The sequence below is a fragment of the Capricornis sumatraensis genome, chromosome 2 (genome assembly GCF_032405125.1).
Source record: "Capricornis sumatraensis isolate serow.1 chromosome 2, serow.2, whole genome shotgun sequence".
NCBI classification, from domain to species: domain Eukaryota; kingdom Metazoa; phylum Chordata; class Mammalia; order Artiodactyla; family Bovidae; genus Capricornis; species Capricornis sumatraensis.
This window is the reverse complement of record NC_091070.1, coordinates 176,105,999-176,125,270: the sequence shown is the minus strand read 5'-3', so window position 1 is coordinate 176,125,270 and position 19,272 is coordinate 176,105,999. Positions and strand designations below refer to the sequence as shown.

At 38.9% G+C, this 19,272-nt stretch overlaps 1 protein-coding gene across 2 annotated transcripts in view; it reads left to right on the top strand.

The window, feature by feature from the left end:
• Nucleotides 1-455: 455 nt before the first annotated feature.
• LRRC7 (leucine rich repeat containing 7) overlaps nt 456-19,272 on the top strand; it is a 496,743-nt gene continuing 477,926 nt past the window's right edge. For both annotated transcript variants that reach the window (XM_068963774.1, XM_068963773.1), the window contains exon 1: nt 456-552. In XM_068963774.1, coding sequence (XP_068819875.1) covers nt 456-552 — 97 coding nt within the window. The remainder of the gene's footprint in view (nt 553-19,272) is intronic.

The window sequence follows — 19,272 nt, the reverse complement described above, 5'->3', positions numbered from 1 at the left end:
CTCATTTTATAAAAACACTAATCCCATTATGTGTGCCCCACCCTCATGACCTGAGCTAAACTAGTTACTTCTCAAGGGTTCCACATCAAAATACTGTTACTTAAGGGGTTAGAGTCAACCTGTGAAGGTAGGAGATGGGAGGAGTGGAGGAGGGTAAGGACACAAACATTCAGCCCATAAGAGTCCCTAATTGGAGAAAGTGCATATGAGTTTCATCCACATGGGTTTCTATATTTTTAAAATTGGAATGCCTTAGAGAAGTCAAGCCCTCTCCAGTTTACTACAGTCTCTGCCACTCCTGACTGTCCTTCTCCTTGCTCAGTACTCTTAAGGATGTGGTCTACTAAGCATCTTTATATACCTGAATCATTGATTCTTAATCTAAATCATTTAATTTTTAAAAAAATGTATCAAGATTTTTATATTAAACTACCCTTTTAATTTCCTCCTATAGGATGGAGAACTTAATACGGGGAAGGAATCCCCCACAATATCAGAGAAGTCCTTGTAAAGAAGTTCGTGCAGCACTTCGGAAGAGGCCTGAAGAGGAGTGTAAGTATGTTTAATAGGATTAACTTTGTTCTAGATAGTCTTAGGTGAGTAGCATAACAAAACTACAATGTTAACCTTTAAGTGATCAATCAAATAGTAGAGGTATTTAACAAATACTTGTTGAATCTAATTGAAATTACTGTAAAAAATATCATATGGTACCTGGGTTTAGGCACTAAGAACATTGTTTTCTTTATTGTTTCTTGTATACTTCAAAATGCTCTACTGATAATTTGGTTCTGTGTTCAGATGAGATTGGAAAAGGCCGCACAGTTTACCACATCTTTCTTAGACATATGTTCCATGAATACTGCTTCTGAAGAAGTTAAAAAAAAAAATTTAATTTGTTTTAAATGAACATTTTCCAGTTTCGTTTGACCACAGTACTCTTTCAACCTTTAAAAAACAAAACAAGACAACAACAAACCAAGGACTCTTTGAAAACCACTGCATTGATCTAAAGAATAACTGTCTAGTGGCAAATATTAATCCATTGTTCAAAATGAAACATTTGAATTAATTGAATTTAGGAACAGATTTTGAACGAGGAGTCATGTATTCCCTCATAAAGCCATTTTAATCCATCTTTAAGTTATCAAAATGTTACAATAGATAATTGCAGAGATCTTGTCTAAATGTTTCTAGTCTATAGCATTGTTGGAGATGTTTTTATCATATTTGTATTTTAAGTTTATATGATGACCCATAATACTAGCTTTCCTCATGGCATTTGCATCTGGTTATTTTCAGGGAACTAAATCGCAATTTATTATGACAAAAATTTATCTGAATGATGTATTTTTACAGGAATTTACATTGTGTTAGGATAGAGCTAATGCAGTGGATTCATTGGCATAAACAATTTAGTAGACTTTTAAGGTTATATTGGTATTTTAAATTAGTTTGAAGTACACTATTCTGGGTGAAGATCAAATATATTAAATCTGGGCACACTCATAGCAAGCAGTATGCTTTTGTTTTCTTTCATTTTATTAGAAAGTCAATAGATGATCTGATTGGGTTGGCATCTATGTCATTCGATATAGTGTTTCATTTTGGTATATTTATAACTTCCAACATTATAAACAATATCCAAGTAAAACTAAAATTTAAAAATGAAGATATAGTTAATGGGCATGTTAAGACAAAAACTGTTTGTAAAATGCAGACTTGTGCATAAAACTATTCCTTCTTTATTGGGTTCACCAGGATTTCTCCTCTATGATGGTTTAACACAATCAACTTAGTCTCTGTTATAGTTCTGCAGGTTTTATTTAGAAACTTAGAAGGGATTTTGCAAATAAAGCTATAGTTGATTTTCTTGGAGTCACAGAGTATATTTAGTATATATAAAGTCATTTTTCAGCCCTCTTATACTGAGTTGGTCTAACCCAGAGGTTGACCAGCTACAGTCCAAATATATCCTGACACCTCTTTCTGTAATGAAATTTTATTGAAACAGAGCCATCTCTGTTCATTTAGGAATTGTGTATGGCTGCTTTCCACAACAAATGAAAAGTTGAGCAGTTGTGACAGAAACTATATGGTCCACAAAGCCAAAAGTATTTACTTGATTCTTTACAGAAAAATATTTTAAAACCCTTGTCTAGGCCAGTGGGTCTCAACGTATGGTCTCCAGACCAGCAACAGAACCTGGGAATGTGCTGTTGAAGCACAAATTTTAAGGTCTACAACCCACATCTACTGAATCCAAACAGCGGGTAGTCTAATCCTATAATCTGTGTTTTGAAGAAGCCCTAGAGGAGATTCTGATGCAAGCTCAAACCTAAACACCACTAGGCTAAGTCAAGTGACTGGCTGTAAGATGACATTAAATTACCATGGTTACAAAAGACTAATAATAATAGACATATTTCAGAACTAAGCCTTTGTTGTTTAATGTAAGGTACATTAAAAAAAAAACTATTTATTCTGTTATAACAAGCAAATCCTCAACAACTGGATCATGGCAGTCAGGACAATTTTTGAAATATCACTACAGGAGCTCAACTGGATTAATGATGTTGTTGAACATGGAAGGACATAATGAGAAATTAGAAACATACAAAGTAATATTCTCTCGCATTATTCCTTATTAGTTTAATACATAGTTCTCCTTGTCTGGTATTGACTGCTGTTAATTCCCTAAGAAAGAATCCTCTTTTTTAGAATGAGAGCAATACAGTAGTTAATTAAGACATTAACTTTAAAGTTATACACAGGGATTTATTCTTTAATGTGACACAATATGATCAGATGCAGGACCCTGGGTATCATTTGCTTAATCTAAATGAGTCAGTCTGCTTATTTGAAAAATGAGGATAATTAAAGAGTCTTCTTTGAAAATTTGTTTGGAGAATTAAGGACGATTTATATTAAGTACCTGGTATAGAACTTGGGATGTGGCAAGTTTTCTTCTTTCTTGCTTTCTTCCTCTTCATCTATTATGGCAGTGCTTATTTTCAGCTAACCATTTGAGAATAGCAAAGCATGTTTCGATCATAGAAATGTAAATGTAGGGAAATTATAACTACTATTTACCATAAGGAACAGGTTGTAAACAAATGACACAAAGCTGGAATTCTTGCAGCAGTGTTAGATAGATAGTAATTTGTCTCACGTTCTTTCCTCTTAATTCTACAAATTCAACATGGGGTCTAGATCAAGACTTACAGGTCAGCTCCTGTGGAAAGCTGCCACCTTAGAAAATCGTCATAGAAAGTCAAATAATAGTGGCTTTCCTTTGCTGAGAATTGAAAGAATAGTGGAACTTGACTCTGACAGTGTGTGTGTATGTGCTCTCAGTCGAGAGGATCCTCCAAACACAAGGAAGCCCTCTTTCATTTGGAGATTTGCAAACAAGAGGGTTTAGCTGAATAACAGAATTTATACTACTTTCTTTTATAATCATTTACAATATTTTCAATGTTAATATTGATATTAGGTCACCAGACATATTGCTTTTAACCAGTTATGTCATATAAGTTATACCTAGCTATGCTGCATTTAGCATAGCCAAGCAAATTTTCAAGAATCAAGTACAAATTTTCAAGAATCGAGTAAAACTTGATCCTTCGAAAAGGCAGATTTTTAAATATGCTCAAGTTACTTCCCATAAAAAAACAAAAATAAAAACTTTGTCCTCAAAACCAAAGCACCATTCAGCTACAGCCCTACATTCTCCTTCTGTCCCCAGGCAAACCTCTCTAAAGTCATCTATGCTCACTCCACTTACCCTCCTCTCACTCCTTCAAATCAATGCAGTCTGGCTCCTATTCAATCACACTGCTGAGACAGCTTTTATTCAGACTAGCCATAATCTCTTTGTGATGCTGTATTAATTTTATATTGCTTTGTAATAAATTATCACAAATTTGCTGTCTTAAAAAACAGTTTATCTCAGTTTCTTTGGATCAAGAATCCAGGTGGGGCTTAGCTAGGTTCTCTCCCTCAGAACCAGGCTGAAGTTTCATCATGAACTCAGTTGGAGAAGAGGCCACTTCTAAGCTTACTTAGGCTGTTGGCAGAATTTGCTTTCTTATGGCTCTATGACCAAGAGTCTAGATTTTTTTATGACCAAGAGTCTAGCTGAGGGCCACATTTAGGATCTAGAGGTCTCCTGCAGTTCCTTGGTATATGTGTGTTCTCAATACGGTTGCTTACTTCATTATTTATATGAAATGTAAAAATATTCTTGTATTAACCAGTTTGGTAAAAATCAGGATAATTAGTCAAGTTCTTGCCTTCATATTAGAAGTTATTGAACATGATTTAATGTTCATTTACTGTTCATTTTCCCTGATGACTCGAGAGTTTTGTAATTGCCAGTTCCTATCTAGAATTCTATCTGAGCGTCCCTCCATATCAGGATGTCACCTTTCACTTTTGCTGTGGTTGCTCTTGCTTTTTATCTGTCTACCCCTTCTTTTGGGATTGTGTTTCCTATTTTAATGTTCTCTTTCAGAAACCATCCTTTTTAAGAATTTCACACTAAATATGTGTCAATGAATCAAGGCTTGAAAACCAGTCAAGCCCTTGGATGATTTACAGTGAACAGGATAGAGAAATGAGGAATAGTAAATGCAATATAAGAAGCAGGGTGCATTAATTTAAAAGATCTTAAGCCTACCTTTCTTCTCACTGACTTCATCTCAAGTTTGTGATGGGTCTCTGGATACTTGGATTCTTTACCAGGTTCCTGTTTCAAATTATGTCCCAGTGATTCCAGTATGGTGTGGATGACCTGGTGTTACTGTCAACTCACTCACTTGGTCAGGGCGCTTAGGCGGTGGGGGTGGGGGAGGGTTCATATTTGCTAAGGAAATTTGAAGTACCCCTTTACGATGGTAGCACCGTGCCATGTAGTTATAGAACTCATACACGTGCGTAACAATGTCAGTGTGCAGAGGAAGAGTTACTTTGTTTTCCCGGGCTTCTGTTCATGCTAGGAAACTTCCTAGATGCCTCTAGAAAATACTCTCTATCATTTCATTAGCCTGCTGCTGCTGCTGCTGCTAAGTCGCTTCAGTCGTGTCCAACCCTGTGCGACCCCACAGACGGCAGCCCACCAGGCTCCCCCATCCCTGGGATTCTCCAGGCAAGAACACTGGAGTGGGTTGCCATTTCCTTCTCCAATGCATGCCTAAATTGGGATAAATCCTTATTCCTGTATCTTCACTATACACCATAAGAATGCTATGCACTCATTGGCTTAAGCCTATTATACTGGACCAATCACATTTAAGAGTTGATTTGGGCTTCCCTGATGGCTCCCATGGCAAAGCGTCTGCCTGCAACGCGGGAGACTCGGGTTCGATTCCTGGGTCGGGAGGATCCCTTGGAGAAGGAAATGGCAATCCACTACAGCTCTCTTGCCTGGAAAATCCCATGGACAGAGGAGCCTGATAGGCTACAGTTCATGGGGTCGCAAAGAGTCGGACATGACTGAGCAACTTCACTTTCACTTTAGTATTAAAAGTAATCCTAGATAATGTAAGGTAATGAAAGTGAGGTAATGTATTTGTCATTTGGCCTAGCATAGTGGAAAAGGTAAAGTTACTCAACATTATATCCCATACTATTGCTTGTAGTATGTATTTGTCTCTGTATATTTAGCTATCCCAAATTGTTTTAGAGTTGAGAATGGGAACATAGAAACAGAAGAGGTGGTAATTGGCAGATCAGGAATCTGAAAGTGAAAGTGTTAGTTGCTTAGTCATGTCTGACTCTTTGGGCCCCATGAACTGTAGCCTGCCAGGCTCCTCTGTCCATAAAATTATCTAGGCAAGAATACTGGGGTGGATAGCCATTCCCTTCAGGGGATCTCCCTGACCCAGGGATTGAACTCAGTTTTCCTACATTGCAGTTAGATTCTTTACCATCTGAGCCATTAGGGAAGCCCCCAATGATATTAAAGTAACTTCCTGGCCTCTATTTATCATGCAGAGCCCTCTTTCCCTATCTAAGCCCTATAATTTGTGGGCAGTTGTGTTTCCATTATCTTCAATTGCTCTTATAGCTTTTCTTAAAATACAGTTTCCTTCTTGTTTGGAATGAAACTCATTTCCTCTACATCTCCCTTCCATTCTAGGGCCAGCCCTCCTTTTTGTCAAGCTTAATTGTTGGCTATAGTGTATAGATGAGGCTGGGGCTCCCCAGTGGCTCAGTGATAAAAACATCCACCTGCAGTGCAGGAGCTGCAGAAGATGCAGGTTCAATTCCTGGGTCTGGAATATCCCCTGGAGAAGGGCATGGCAACCCACTCCAGGATTCTTGCCTGGAGAATCCCATGGACAGAGGAGCCTGGCGGGCTGCAGTCCATAGGGTCACAAAGAATCAGACATGACTGAACCGACTTAGCCCGCATGTACATAGATGAGGCTGTAGGATCTCAGACATGTTAAATAATTCATACAGTGTCACACAACCAGTCAGTGCCAAAGCTGGGATGCCAATGTTAAGTTTGTCTCCAAAAGCTATCTTATTCCTACAGTTCCATGCTATATGCCTACACACAGTATTCTATGCCCTCATTTTAGCTCTCCAGGATTCACTTCCTGCTTAATTCTTTAAATTTTTTTAAGCATAAATTATCATACAAAGAAAGGTATATAACATGTGTGTATAGCTTTAAGAGTTAGAAACTAGCATGCATGTATCTAAAACATCAGAGTTGCTGAATTATAGATTCCTACTCAACTCTGTTTATCTCTTTAGTTTGGCATATCCATTCTAGAAAACTAGTCTTTCCTGCTTCTCATTTCTGAGGTCTTTCTTTACAGTGACCATTTTTAAGTCCTACAACAGTCAAAGGAATAATGTACATGATTTTCGTACTAGGGGACTCAAAAGAAACAAATGGTCAGTGATTTCTTATTAGCTTGAAAATCTTATTATTTGTTTGATTTTTTATTAATATCTTAGATTGTGACTATACAGTGTCATAACAAAAAAACAAAGTTGCATTTTTAAGTTGAATTTTATCAGCACATTTGAAATTAATACATGTTACTAATAATTTGGGAATGATATATTATAAAGATAGAATTAAAAGGAGATTAGATTAAATTAGATTCATAGACTGAACATTCTTAGACTAATTAAAAAATTGAAATCAAGCTCATGCAAGCTTAGTACAAAATTGGTATATTTTAGATAACTTTTCCGTTCAAGGTGGTAACAGAAATTCAGGCAGAAATATGTCTTGAATTTTTCTCTGGAATAGCCACAGGTTTAAATCACCTTTCTTAGTTATCAGCAGTTATATTTGTCCCAAGACTCTATGTAAGACATAATTTTAGAAAAAATCCACTAGCACTAATTTTACTGGCACCTCTGGCTTAGCAAGCCATTCATTTGAATTAGGTCTTGAATCATCACTGGACTTTTTAAAATGCAAATTCCTTCAAGGGTAATACTAGTCAAATCTTAAGACTCTCTAACATAAAAGTGATTTTAGATCACGAATCTCAGCAAACAATCAAATCTCGAGAGAACTTTGGATGCTCTGAAAGAAAAAGGAAAGGTCAAAAAATGGTTATATAGGTGAAGAGTTTAAAAACAAATTCACTTGCTGCATATTTTTGCTAAGGGTTGGTTCTGTTATTGGGTGAAAGATATTTTCACATAAAATTTCAGCCCTTTCTACATTCTTCCATTTATTTCAGTAGTAACTACCATACTAATTTATTCCTCCTTTGTGAAGGGTTCTCCTTCTCTCCTTGGCAGATGGCAGGAAGGAATGCCCTCCTTTTGGTCCCTGAAACACTTTGCACAGATTAATAATGCAGTACTTACAGCACAGTATTTTACCATTTGCTTGCATGTTTATTTCCTCCTAGTTGGGTTCTAAGTTGCTTAAGAGCAGACAGATACATCTTACTCATCTATCTACCACTAGCATTAAGGATAATATTTGATATACAATTATCATGCTAATAAAAGTTTACCCCCCAAATTTAACAAATTGTAAATGATGAAATTCGATTCACGCCATGATATTTATTGGAGTCTGTGCCTGTGTGTGCTAAGTAGCTTCAATTGTGTCTAAGTTTTTTGTAACCTTACGAACTGTAGCCTGTCAGGTTCCTCTGTCCATGGGGATGTGCCAGGCAAGAATACTGGAATGGATTGCCATGCCCTTCTCCAGGGGTTCTTCCTGACCCAGGGATCAACCTGCATCTCTTACGTCTCCTGCATAAGCAGGCAGGTTCTTTACCACTAGCACCACCTGCAAAGCCCCTATTGGAGTTCAAAGGAATCCAATAAATAACTTCAATTTTCCACAATAATTTTGGAACCAATTAAGGTATTGATAAGATGTCAGGAAATTAGAGATCAAGCATCAATCTCATTACTTTTAAAAGCTGGATAGGAAGACATAACTGAGATGTTTGACAACAATTGACTTCTCACTACAAATGCATACTTAACCCAAATGCATTCTTAACTCAGCCACACCAGTTCAGGAAAACCATGGGCCTGCTCATGTGGGGAATTCCTTCTACAAAATGTATAGCATTGAGAAACAGATCAGTGTACCTTGTCTTCCCTAAAGCAGGTTCACCCCAAAGAAAGATGGAGGAAGGGGCTAGCCTACACGTGTCAAATTCTTTAAAATTTACTAATAAGGTAAATCACTGCATTTCCTAGTACGAGTTAGGAAAGAGATAAGAGGATCTATAGGGTTGAAAATATCTCTCCACACAGAAAATAAGTGAGTGGAGAAACATCACCACTTACAATGTTGCTTATAATTTTTATGTCTTAAGCTACAGAGCTTAAACATTAAACCCTTAGAAAACTAGAGGGGAATTAATTAGGGCAATCTCTCCCAGATATAAACTGCTATTCTTTCATGAACTCTTCTGGTATCATTGGGGGCAGAGAGGTGAAGCAGTGTAGATTTAACTCCAAGACCACTGTAGACCAAAGTCTTAACACTTCATGTTCGACTTACTATCCAAATAATGTTCTACATGATTAGCAAGGTTTCTGCAATATGATTAAACTACATTCATTTATCCAACAAATATCTACTGTTTGAGTGCACATGTGTGCCTGTCTCGCTGTTCTGGGTGTTTGTGATACATAGTGAGAAAAAATTTAAAAATCAAAAAAGGCAAACATTTCCTGTCTCAACAAAGTTATGCTTTTGTTGGGGAAAAAAGACATTAAACAAAATAAGTAGGTTATAATCCATAGAAGGTGATTCATAGTGTAGAACAAAGAGCAAAGTTAAGGGGGTTTATGATTAGATAGACATTTGAGGGCACTTTTAAGTAGGAGGACCAGAATATGTAGAACTTCACAAATAAAGAGATGAAGGAGTTAGCCAAACCAGTTTAAACTCTATGACTCTTGCATTTAAATGTAACTGGAAGAACCCTCCCATCCAGAGGTTAATTTTGGCATCATGCATAGTTGGGCATAGCTGAGTGACTAAAACTTTCACTTTTTTTGCATGCACTATTTTCAAACCTCTAAAAATTGTTGCCTTTTGGAGTGCCAGATATGGGGTGAATGTGAGTCTGACCAATAGCATGGTTTCTACAAAGTCTGATGAGCAAGGGTCTTTAGTCCTAGAACCCTAGTGCCTTTTGCCACGTGTACTGCTATGGAATTACTTGTTGTTAGTCAATCAATCATGTCTGACTCTTAGAATTCAATGAACTGTAGCCTGACAGGCTGCTCTGTCCATGGTATTCTCCAGCCAAGAATACTGGAGTGGGTAGCCATTCCTTTCTCCAGGGGATCATCCCGACTCAGGGATTGAACCAAGGTCTCCTGCTTTGCAGGCAGATTCTTTACCATTTGAACCACCAAGAAAACCATGGAATTGCTTAGACCTTTATAACTGCTGTCATTGTCATCTGTTTCATCTGGAGAATTAACCTCAGCACATTCATGGCCTAAATCAGCTGTTGTTTCTTCAGAAATGTATGCCTCTAGAGACTTAATGAGGCTAAGTGTCTGTTCTTTCAAGAAACTTTCCTTCTTCAACATTGGATTGTTCTGGGAAGGGCTTGAGTAGAATCTCTGTATTATCTTTTTCACAGAAGTAAAGTAGACACTTAGTGCTTCATCTCTTTCTATTGTTCTACTGATTTTAGGTTAACGTTGCCAGATAGAATACAAGTTCAGTTCAGTCACTCAGTCATGTCCGACTTTTTGCGACCTAATGAACCGCAGCACACCAGGCCTCCCTGTCCATCACCAACTTCCAGAGTCCACCCAAACCCATGTCCGTTGAGTCGGTGAGGCCATCCAACCATCTCATCCTCTGTTGCCCTCTTCTCCTCCTGCCCTCAATCTTTCCCAGCATCAGGGTCTTTTCCAATGAGTCAGCTCTTCACATCAGGTAGCCAAAGTATTGGAGTTTCAGCTTCAACATCAGTCCTTCCAATGAACACTCAGGACTGATCTCCTTTAGAATGGACTGGTTGGATCTTCTTGCAGTCTAAGGGACTCTCAAGAGTCTTCTCCAACACCACAGTTCAAAAGCATCAATTCTTTGGCAAGGCATCTGGATAAATTTGAATACATATATACAACAAATACATTTTTATATCTTATTTAACATTTAGAGTACATTTAAAATGAAAATATTATTCTTTATCTGAAACTCGGATAAGGGTGTTTGGATTCTACAGAAAAACAGAAACAATAGCATGTGTGTGTGTGTGTGTGTGTGTGTGTGTGTGTGTGTGTGTGTGTATTCCAAAGGAATTGGCTCACCTGATTATTTTGGCTGGCAAGTCCAAAATATGCAGGCTGAAGAACCAAGAAGAAGCTGATATGTAAATCTAAAAGTCCATCTGTTAGCAGAATTCCTTCTTCCTTTGGAAAAGTCAGAGTTTTTCTAGAAATAACTTCAACTAATTGGATGAGGCTCACACTCATTATGGCTTTCCAGGTGGTGCCAGAGGTAAGGAATCTGCCTGCCAATGCAGGAGACACAAGAGACATACATTCAGTCCCTGGGTCGGGAAGATGTGGGGAGTAGGAAATGACAATCCACTCCAGTATTATTGCTGGAAAGTTCATGGACAGGAGAGTCTGGCACGCCACAGTCCATGGGTCTCAGAGTCAGACATGACTGAGTGCACATGTGTGAACGTGTGCGTGTGTGTGCGTGCACACACACAAACACACTCATTATAGAGGGTAATTGGTTTTACTCAAATTCTACTAATTTAATATCAATCTCATCCAAAAACACCCTCACAGAAGCCTCCAGAATAATGTCTGACCACGTATTTAGGCATTGTGACCCAATCAGTTTGACCTGGAAAATCAACCATTTCTGAGAATTTAAATTGTTCCTATGTCTGGTCCCATCACTTCATGGGAAATAGATGGGGAAGCAGTAGAAATAGTGTCAGACTTTATTTTTGGGGGGCTCCAAAATCACTGCAGATGGTGACTGCAGCCATGAAATTAAAAGACGCTTACTCCTTGGAAGAAAAGTTATGACCAACCTAGATAGTATATTCAAAAGCAGAGACATTCCTTTGCCACAAAGGTCCGTCTAGTCAAGGCTATGGTTTTTCCTGTGGTCATGTATGGATGGGAGAGTTGGACTGTGAAGAAGGCTGAGTACCGAAGAATTGATGCTTTTGAACTGTGGTGTTGGAGAAGACTCTTGAGAGTCCCTTGGACTGCAAGGAGATCCAACCACTCCATTCTAAAGGAGATCAGCCCTGGGATTTCTTTGGAAGGAATGATGCTAAAGCTGAAACTCCAGTACTTTGGCCACCTCATGCGAAGAATTGACTCATGGGAAAAGACTCTGATGCTGGGAGAGATTGGGGGCAGGAGGAGAAGTGGATGACAGAGGATGAGATGGCTGGATGGCATCACTGACTCGGTGGAATGAGTTTGAGTGAACTCCGGGATCTGGTGATGGACAGGGAGGCCTTGCGTGCTGCGATTCATGGGGTTGCAAAGAGTTGGACATGACTGAGCGACTGAACTGAACTGAACTGGTGTTGATCTATTTCTTTCTTTAATAATGTAAAACAACTATTTCCTAGTACTTTGGTTTTTAGGTTTTCGCTGCTTTGGGACTCAAATATATTTTTTGTAATATATTTTCCTAAGCTTCATCTCATGAGGTCTTCTATATGAGAGCTATTAAATCAATAAATACTGAATCTTTCAAAATAATTCACTATTCAAAGCAATCATTTTCATCCTCACTTGTCTGGGTTGGATAATCACACTGAGGGAGAAATTTCCCATGAAATCAGGATCAAAATCAAGCCGAGACTCCATCTCTTATTATTCTGCATGCCTTTTCCTGCAATGTGTCTCCTTTGAAAAGAAGTGAAAGTGACAGTCTCGGTCGTGTCCCACTCCTTGCGACCCCATGGACTGTAGTCTGCCAGGCTCTTCTGTCCATGGAATTCTCCAGGCAATAATACTGGAGTGGGTAGCCGTTCCGTCCAGGGGATGTTCCCAACCCAGGGATTGAACCCAGATCTCCCTCATTGCAGATGGGTTCTTTACAGTATGAGCTACCAGGGAAGCCCTGGATCTTCCTTTAAACTGATAACTGTATAAATTTCTGGAGTGTTTTTCTTAGGGTAAGACAATGCCTGTACCCTCACCTATAATGATTTCGTCACTTTGAAACTCACCTAATAATGCTTTAAATATACTTTTCTATCCTTAAATTTGTCCAGATTTTGTGGATGCTTTGGTACTGTGTCCGCTTTCTTTGAGTTGTAGTTCCCAGTTGCTGTCATTCTGGAGTCTTTATCTACAGCTTTGAAAGGCCACATCCTCTGTAGTTTCCCAGGCCCTGCCATCTCTTGGGGATTCGTTCCAGATTGCTCTCTGAAATTCTGTCTCTCTGCTTTGGTTATATTTCTTTAAGCTACAGTCATAACTGTTTGACTTGGTACAACTGAAACATCTTTTGCTTTTCTACTTCCTCCTTTAAAATTTATCAGAGCTGGGTCTATCTGTTTCTTTTTAATATTTGTTTCTACTGGCCTGAAAGTTCCCATTTTCTTCTCCCTGTCTGTCTAATATATCTTATAAAATCTCAATATTTCTCCTAAGGAAAACTCTCTGTTCCTCCAATGTAATTAGCCAGTTTTCCTTTATTTTGTTTTTATTTGTGTATTTCTTCTGTTATAATAATAAAGCTAAAGCATGTTCCTTTTCATACCATTCCAGTTCCCCCAGATACCTTAACGAACTCAATTCTTACAGACTAGGTGCTCCAAACAGACTTTATTATTTCTGTTTGTGGCCTTTATATATGCAGTCATTTCAATGGTATGTTTGTTATCTTTCTCAATTCCACCTAGGAGAGGACACCTAGGATTCTCTTCATTATAACGACTCCCTATTACTTTTCATTTGTTTGCTAATCAAATTCACTACTCTTCTGTGGGACCATCCACACTGAGAGTTCTCTGATTTATAAGGCCATGGACAGTGCTTACATGAGGATCAAGCCTAGAGCTCAAGATCTAACTGCAACAGCTTAAACACTGTGGCCAGTGCCCAATACAATCAGTGAGGTCAATATAGTGTTGATAAAACAGCCTCGTCTGCACAAAAACAACCATTTGCTTGGGAATAAGAGTGCTGTGAGTTGCAGTAAACCCCCAATCAAATCTTGCATATCCTACTTGCTAATACTGAAAGACGATGACTCCATGCCCTGGTCTCATCAAAAACTTTTCCAAGTGCCATTTGCATCACCAACATTTACTTTTTGCCTACTTATTTTTATTACTGATAAAACTGACATTGGAGGATGTGGCTAATGTGCCTGGCTCCCATGATCTTCCTAAGAATTAGCTCGTGTAACTTCATTCCAATGGGCCATATTGCTGTACAGCTGGAAACTTGCAGGGCAAAACCAGATGTCCTAGGCAGGCGCTAGGAGGGAAAAGAGGGGTTCTGAACACAGCATCTGTGCCCAGTTCTTCAGTATGTGTTAAGTCGCTTCAGTCGTGTCCAACTCTTTGTGACCCCATGAACTGCAATCTGCCAGGCTCCTCTGTCCATAGGATTCTCTAGGCAAGAGTGCTGCAGTGGGGTGCCATGCTCTCCTCCAGGGGATCTTCCCGACCCAGGGATCAAATCCACATCTCTTAGGTCTCCGGCACTGGCAGGCGGGCTCTTTACCACTAGCGCCACCTGGGAAGCCCTCTGAAACCACAGAGCTGTCTACAAAGCAGGCTCCGGCTCAGGACACTCTTAGCTGCAGAAACAGACACACACCCAGGTAAGCCAGCTCTATGGCTCCAAGGCCACACGTGAATGGGAGCTGGATCCCTGCTCTGTGGGGGACCAGCCTGACCTGCTCTCATGGGCAGACCTGGAGAACATTGCAGCTGGGGAATCTTCTGGGGAGATGACATGGATCCCGACCAAGCTGGCCCAAGTTCAAGGCTTCCTGGCCTCGAGCCATAGACCTGGGCTCCCAGAGCCGCCTTCCTGAGAGCTGGGGATTCCTCTGAGAGCCCCCTGGCACATCCACCTTCTGCCTCTGACAGTAGACATGGGAGTCAGCTCTCCAGGGAGTCCGGATGTAGGCAGCCCACTTGGGGTGATGAGAAGGGAAGCCCCCAGCAGCTGGTCAGTGGGAGGTGGTGTGGACCCAAAATGTCTTCTTCAGAACTTACCAATCAGATAACCCCATTCCACATCCCTGGAAAGGAGACAGTAGGGTAAGAGCTCAGGAAGTTTAGGGCAAATGTCTCCTCATGTAATCCTTAGAAGTGGGAGATATGTCTGTCTCCTCCTATAGCACTCGTGGCACTCAGCAATCATGAACCAGTTCTGGCAGGTGCTCTTACGGGTTATCCCTATCATGATGAGACTGCTCTTCAGTATCTAGAACTCCTGTTTCAGAATGAAAGGCCAACGCCAAGAGAGCATCCTCACTGGGATGGAAAGGTGCTCACACAATGGCAATAACCTCTCCAAAGAAGTTCCTTCATAAAGTCTCCTTTTCTTTCAGTGCACTAATTCTTTTTATAATAAATCATTGATCTGACTGGAAGGAGAGGGTATCCAAAAATCACAGACCGTAAGCTTAGCTGCATAGATCAGATAGGTATAGTCTAGAACACAGATTCTGGAGCCAAGCTGCCTACATGTGAGTGACACGTTTACTACCTCTGATCCATATGACATTGTTCTATATACGGAATAAGTAAGTGTTTTTACAAAATAAAAGTTCTAAAAGCAAAGAATGTATATTTGCCCCCTTGGAAATTCTCTGATTTTATTAAAGAAAACATAACTATTTAATTGGAGCATGCTATCTTAGAAATAGTTACCTTAATTTATTTTTATTGTACACAAAGAGTATTTGTACGCAAAGATTTTTAAATGGTATCTCCATTACTAGAGAGGCCAAAGGAAAGATTACATTTTACATGTTTCGATTATTTGAATTGACAGTGTGTCCATATGATATAAAGGCAAGAAAATTTTCACATCAATACTTTTAAATTCATTCACATACAAAAGTCAGGCATTGTGTTGTTTCATTCTGTGTGAATTTGAAACTCCTGTCATCAAGACCAAAGCTAAATGCATGCATGCTCATTTGCTAAGTCATGCCTGACTCTTTGGCAACCCCATGGACTGTAGCCAGGCTTCTCTCTCTATTGGATTTCCCAGGTAAGAATGCTGCAGTGGGTTGCCATTTCCTTCTCCAGGGAATCTTCCCAACCAAGTGATCAAATCCATGGCTCCTACATTAGCAGGCAGATTCTTTTACCACTGAGCCACCAGTGAAACCCCAAAACTAAATACTTCCTTTTTAAATGTTTTAATATGTATGTATGTATTTGTCTGTGCCAGGTTTTAGTTGCAGCATGCGGGGTCTTTAATTGGGGCTTGCAAACTCTTAGTTATGGCATGTGGGATACAATTCCTAAACCAGGGATCAAACCCAGTTCCCTAGCAATGGGAGTGCTGAGATTTAGCCACTGGACCACCAGGGAAGTTGTTCCTTTTTAATTTTAAAAGCAGAACTATATATGACTTTTTGTGCCATTTGGCTGCACGCCTGAAGATTGAATAATGTTACCTATCGGTTTACAGGTCTTCACATACCATGTTTAATCAAGAACCTCTTTTCACTTGTAACATTTGACATGTCACATGCCCATCAGTTTACTGTCAAGCAAGATAGAGCACATCATAAAGTACATCAGTTCTTATTGTTCTCTTTTAAAGTCAAGCACTACAGATGACCTTAAACTTGACAGCTTTTGTGATCAGCAACATTTTTGCTGGCATCCTATTATTAATAATAATACTGTGCCTAGACAGTATTACTAGAAATAATCCACATTGGCGCAATGGTTCCTGCATCATTAACTGCAAAATGATTTCTAAGCTTTTTTCAAGGCTGTTTTGTTTTTCAGGTTTGTTTTTATTTTTTCCTCTCCTGTTAGGCCAAACGCTTAACTAAATTTGTTATAAAATTAACTGGGAAGGGGAAAAAGAGAAGAGACTGTTAAAGGCTCACTCTAATTCTTGACTCAACGGCTGACTGTAATTGAGAGGTGAACTTCAAAATATATAAAGAATTAAAAAGTGAGTTTTGATTGAATATGTAATTATAGCACTTGGAAAGCATATTAATAACATGAATATTTCTGATGATTTCTGAAATGTAGGCAGTATTCTAGGCATACTATAATATGTGCTTAATAGCCATAATGACTTTTTTCTGTTTAAAAAAATCAGTGACAGTCAGAAAAGGGTGAGCAGTTTTATGACCAGTCATTATGCAAACATGTGTTCCTCTCCTAGGACCAATTGCAATGTTTATTACATAAATGTAACTTATATTTCTAGTACCATGTATTATCCACACCATCATTAAGCAAAGTTCATAAGGTGGCTTGTTCCAAGCTCAATGATCCATCTGCACAGACTCCAGCCTTCAATTATGTAGTGCTTTCAGTTCTTGTGATCACCTAAGAGTCTGAAAACATCAAAGCTTTTGAATAAATCTTACCTCTGATTCACAAACTACCTTTCACTTTTACCTGTCCTGATTTGCTTAATTTTGAAAACTCTCATGGAAATGAATCTCTCTGGAATTACTTATTAAGATTATAAGTGGTAAAAGAATAAATTATATACTTTCTCTAATTGTTTAATGCTTCAAGATAAAAAAAAATCTCATTTCACTTTGTTTCAAAAAGTTGTTGCTCAATTTTTCTATTTCACTATAAATTCTAAATGCTTTTGATAAATTTTAGATAAGACCATGTGGATTTAAGAGGAGGTTATATTTCAGTCTTGAATTGTACTAACTCTAGTTTCCTCCATGGGCTTCCCAGGTGGCACAGTGGTAAAGAATTTGCCTAAGCATGCAGGATTCTGAAGAGATACAAGTTCGATCCCTGGGTCAGGAAGATTCACTGGAGAAAGAAAGGGCAACCCACTCCAGTATTCTTGCCTGGGAAATCCCATGGACAGAGGAGCTTGGTGGGCTATAGTCCATGGGGTTGCAAAGAGTCAGACATGATTGAGCACACACACACTAGTTTGTCTAAGGATGGCATAACCTTAAAGTCCTTAAAAGATATATCACTCATTACATGTCTACATATCTATTCCAATAATAAATTCAAATCTCTGATCATTAGGATTCCAGAAGATTATATAAATTATTGCTTCAAATTCCCAAAATTACACAAATGTTTTTGTGTGTATGTACACATATATATCATTTGTATAATGTGTGTGTGTTAACATATAATAACTTAATTTTGAGATGTACCTTTGAAATAGCATAAAAACACTCAATAGTAAAAGGCTATTAACATAGAAATATAGATAGATGATAATCATGCTTTTGATTTAATCACTATTCTTTATTTATTGAAAGGTCTTCTGTTTCTTTTCTAAACTTGGAAAAGTATGGAATTTGGTCACTGATAAACTTAACAGGTATTTTAGGTTGTACATTATGTGAATCAACAAATTAATCCCCATTAAGAATTCTGCAGGCTTTCCAGGTGGCCCTAGTGGTAAAGAAACACTCTTCCAGTGCAGGAGGCATAAGAAACTTGGGATCAATCCCTGGGTTGGAAATAATCCCTGGAGAAGGAAATGGCAACCCTTCGCAGTATTCTTGCCTGGAGAATTACATGGACAGAGAAGCCTGGAGGGCTACAGTTCATAAGGTCACAAAGAGTTGGACACAACTGATGTGACTTAGCACGCACAAGAGTTCTGCATCAGACTTAATGTGCTTCGTTTAAACAAATTAAGAATATGTGTGACCTCTACTTTTGCCCTGTTGCCACCTTTCCAGGGAAGCAAAGAGATATATCCCATACTAACTCACACTAAACGTTAGTCCTAAAATGAGATCTTTTCATATTGTTGATGGGGTTCTCAAGGCAAGAATACTGAAGTGTTTTGCAATTCCCTTCTCCAGTGGACCACGTTTTGTCAGAACTCTCCACTGTGACCCGTCCATCCTGGGTGGCCCTACACAGCATGGCTCATAGTTTCATTGAGGCATGAACATCCACATCTTCAAGCTGGATTTAGAAAAGGAAGAGGAACCAGAGATCAAATTGCCAACATCCACTGAATCATCAAAAAAGCAAGAGAGTTCCAAAAAAACATCTACTTCTGCTTTATTGACTATGACAAAGCCTTTGACTGTGTGGATCACAACAAACTGTAGAAAACTCTGAAAGAGATGGGAATACCAGACCACATGACCTGCCTCCTGAGAAATGTGTATGCAGGTCAAGAAACAACAGTTAGAACTGGATATGGAACAACAGACTGGTTCCAAATAGGAAAAGGAGTATGTCAAGGCTGTATATTGTCACCCTGCTTATTTAACTTATATGCAGAGTACATCATGCAGAATGCTGGTGTGGATGAAGCAGAAGCTGGAATCAAGATCACCGGGAGAAATATCAATAACCTCAGATATGCAAATGACACCACCCTTATGGCAGAAAGTGAGGAAGAACTAAAGAGCCTCTTGACAGTGAAAGAGAAGAGTGAAAAAGTTGGCTTAAAGCTCAACATTCAGAAAATGAAGATCATGGCATCTGGTCCCATCACTTCATGGCAGATAACTGGGGAAACAGTAGAAACAGTGACAGACCTTATTTTGGGGGCTCCAAAATCATTGCAGATGGTGACTGCAGCCATGAAATTAAAAGATACTTACTCTTTGGAAGGAAAGCTATGACCAAC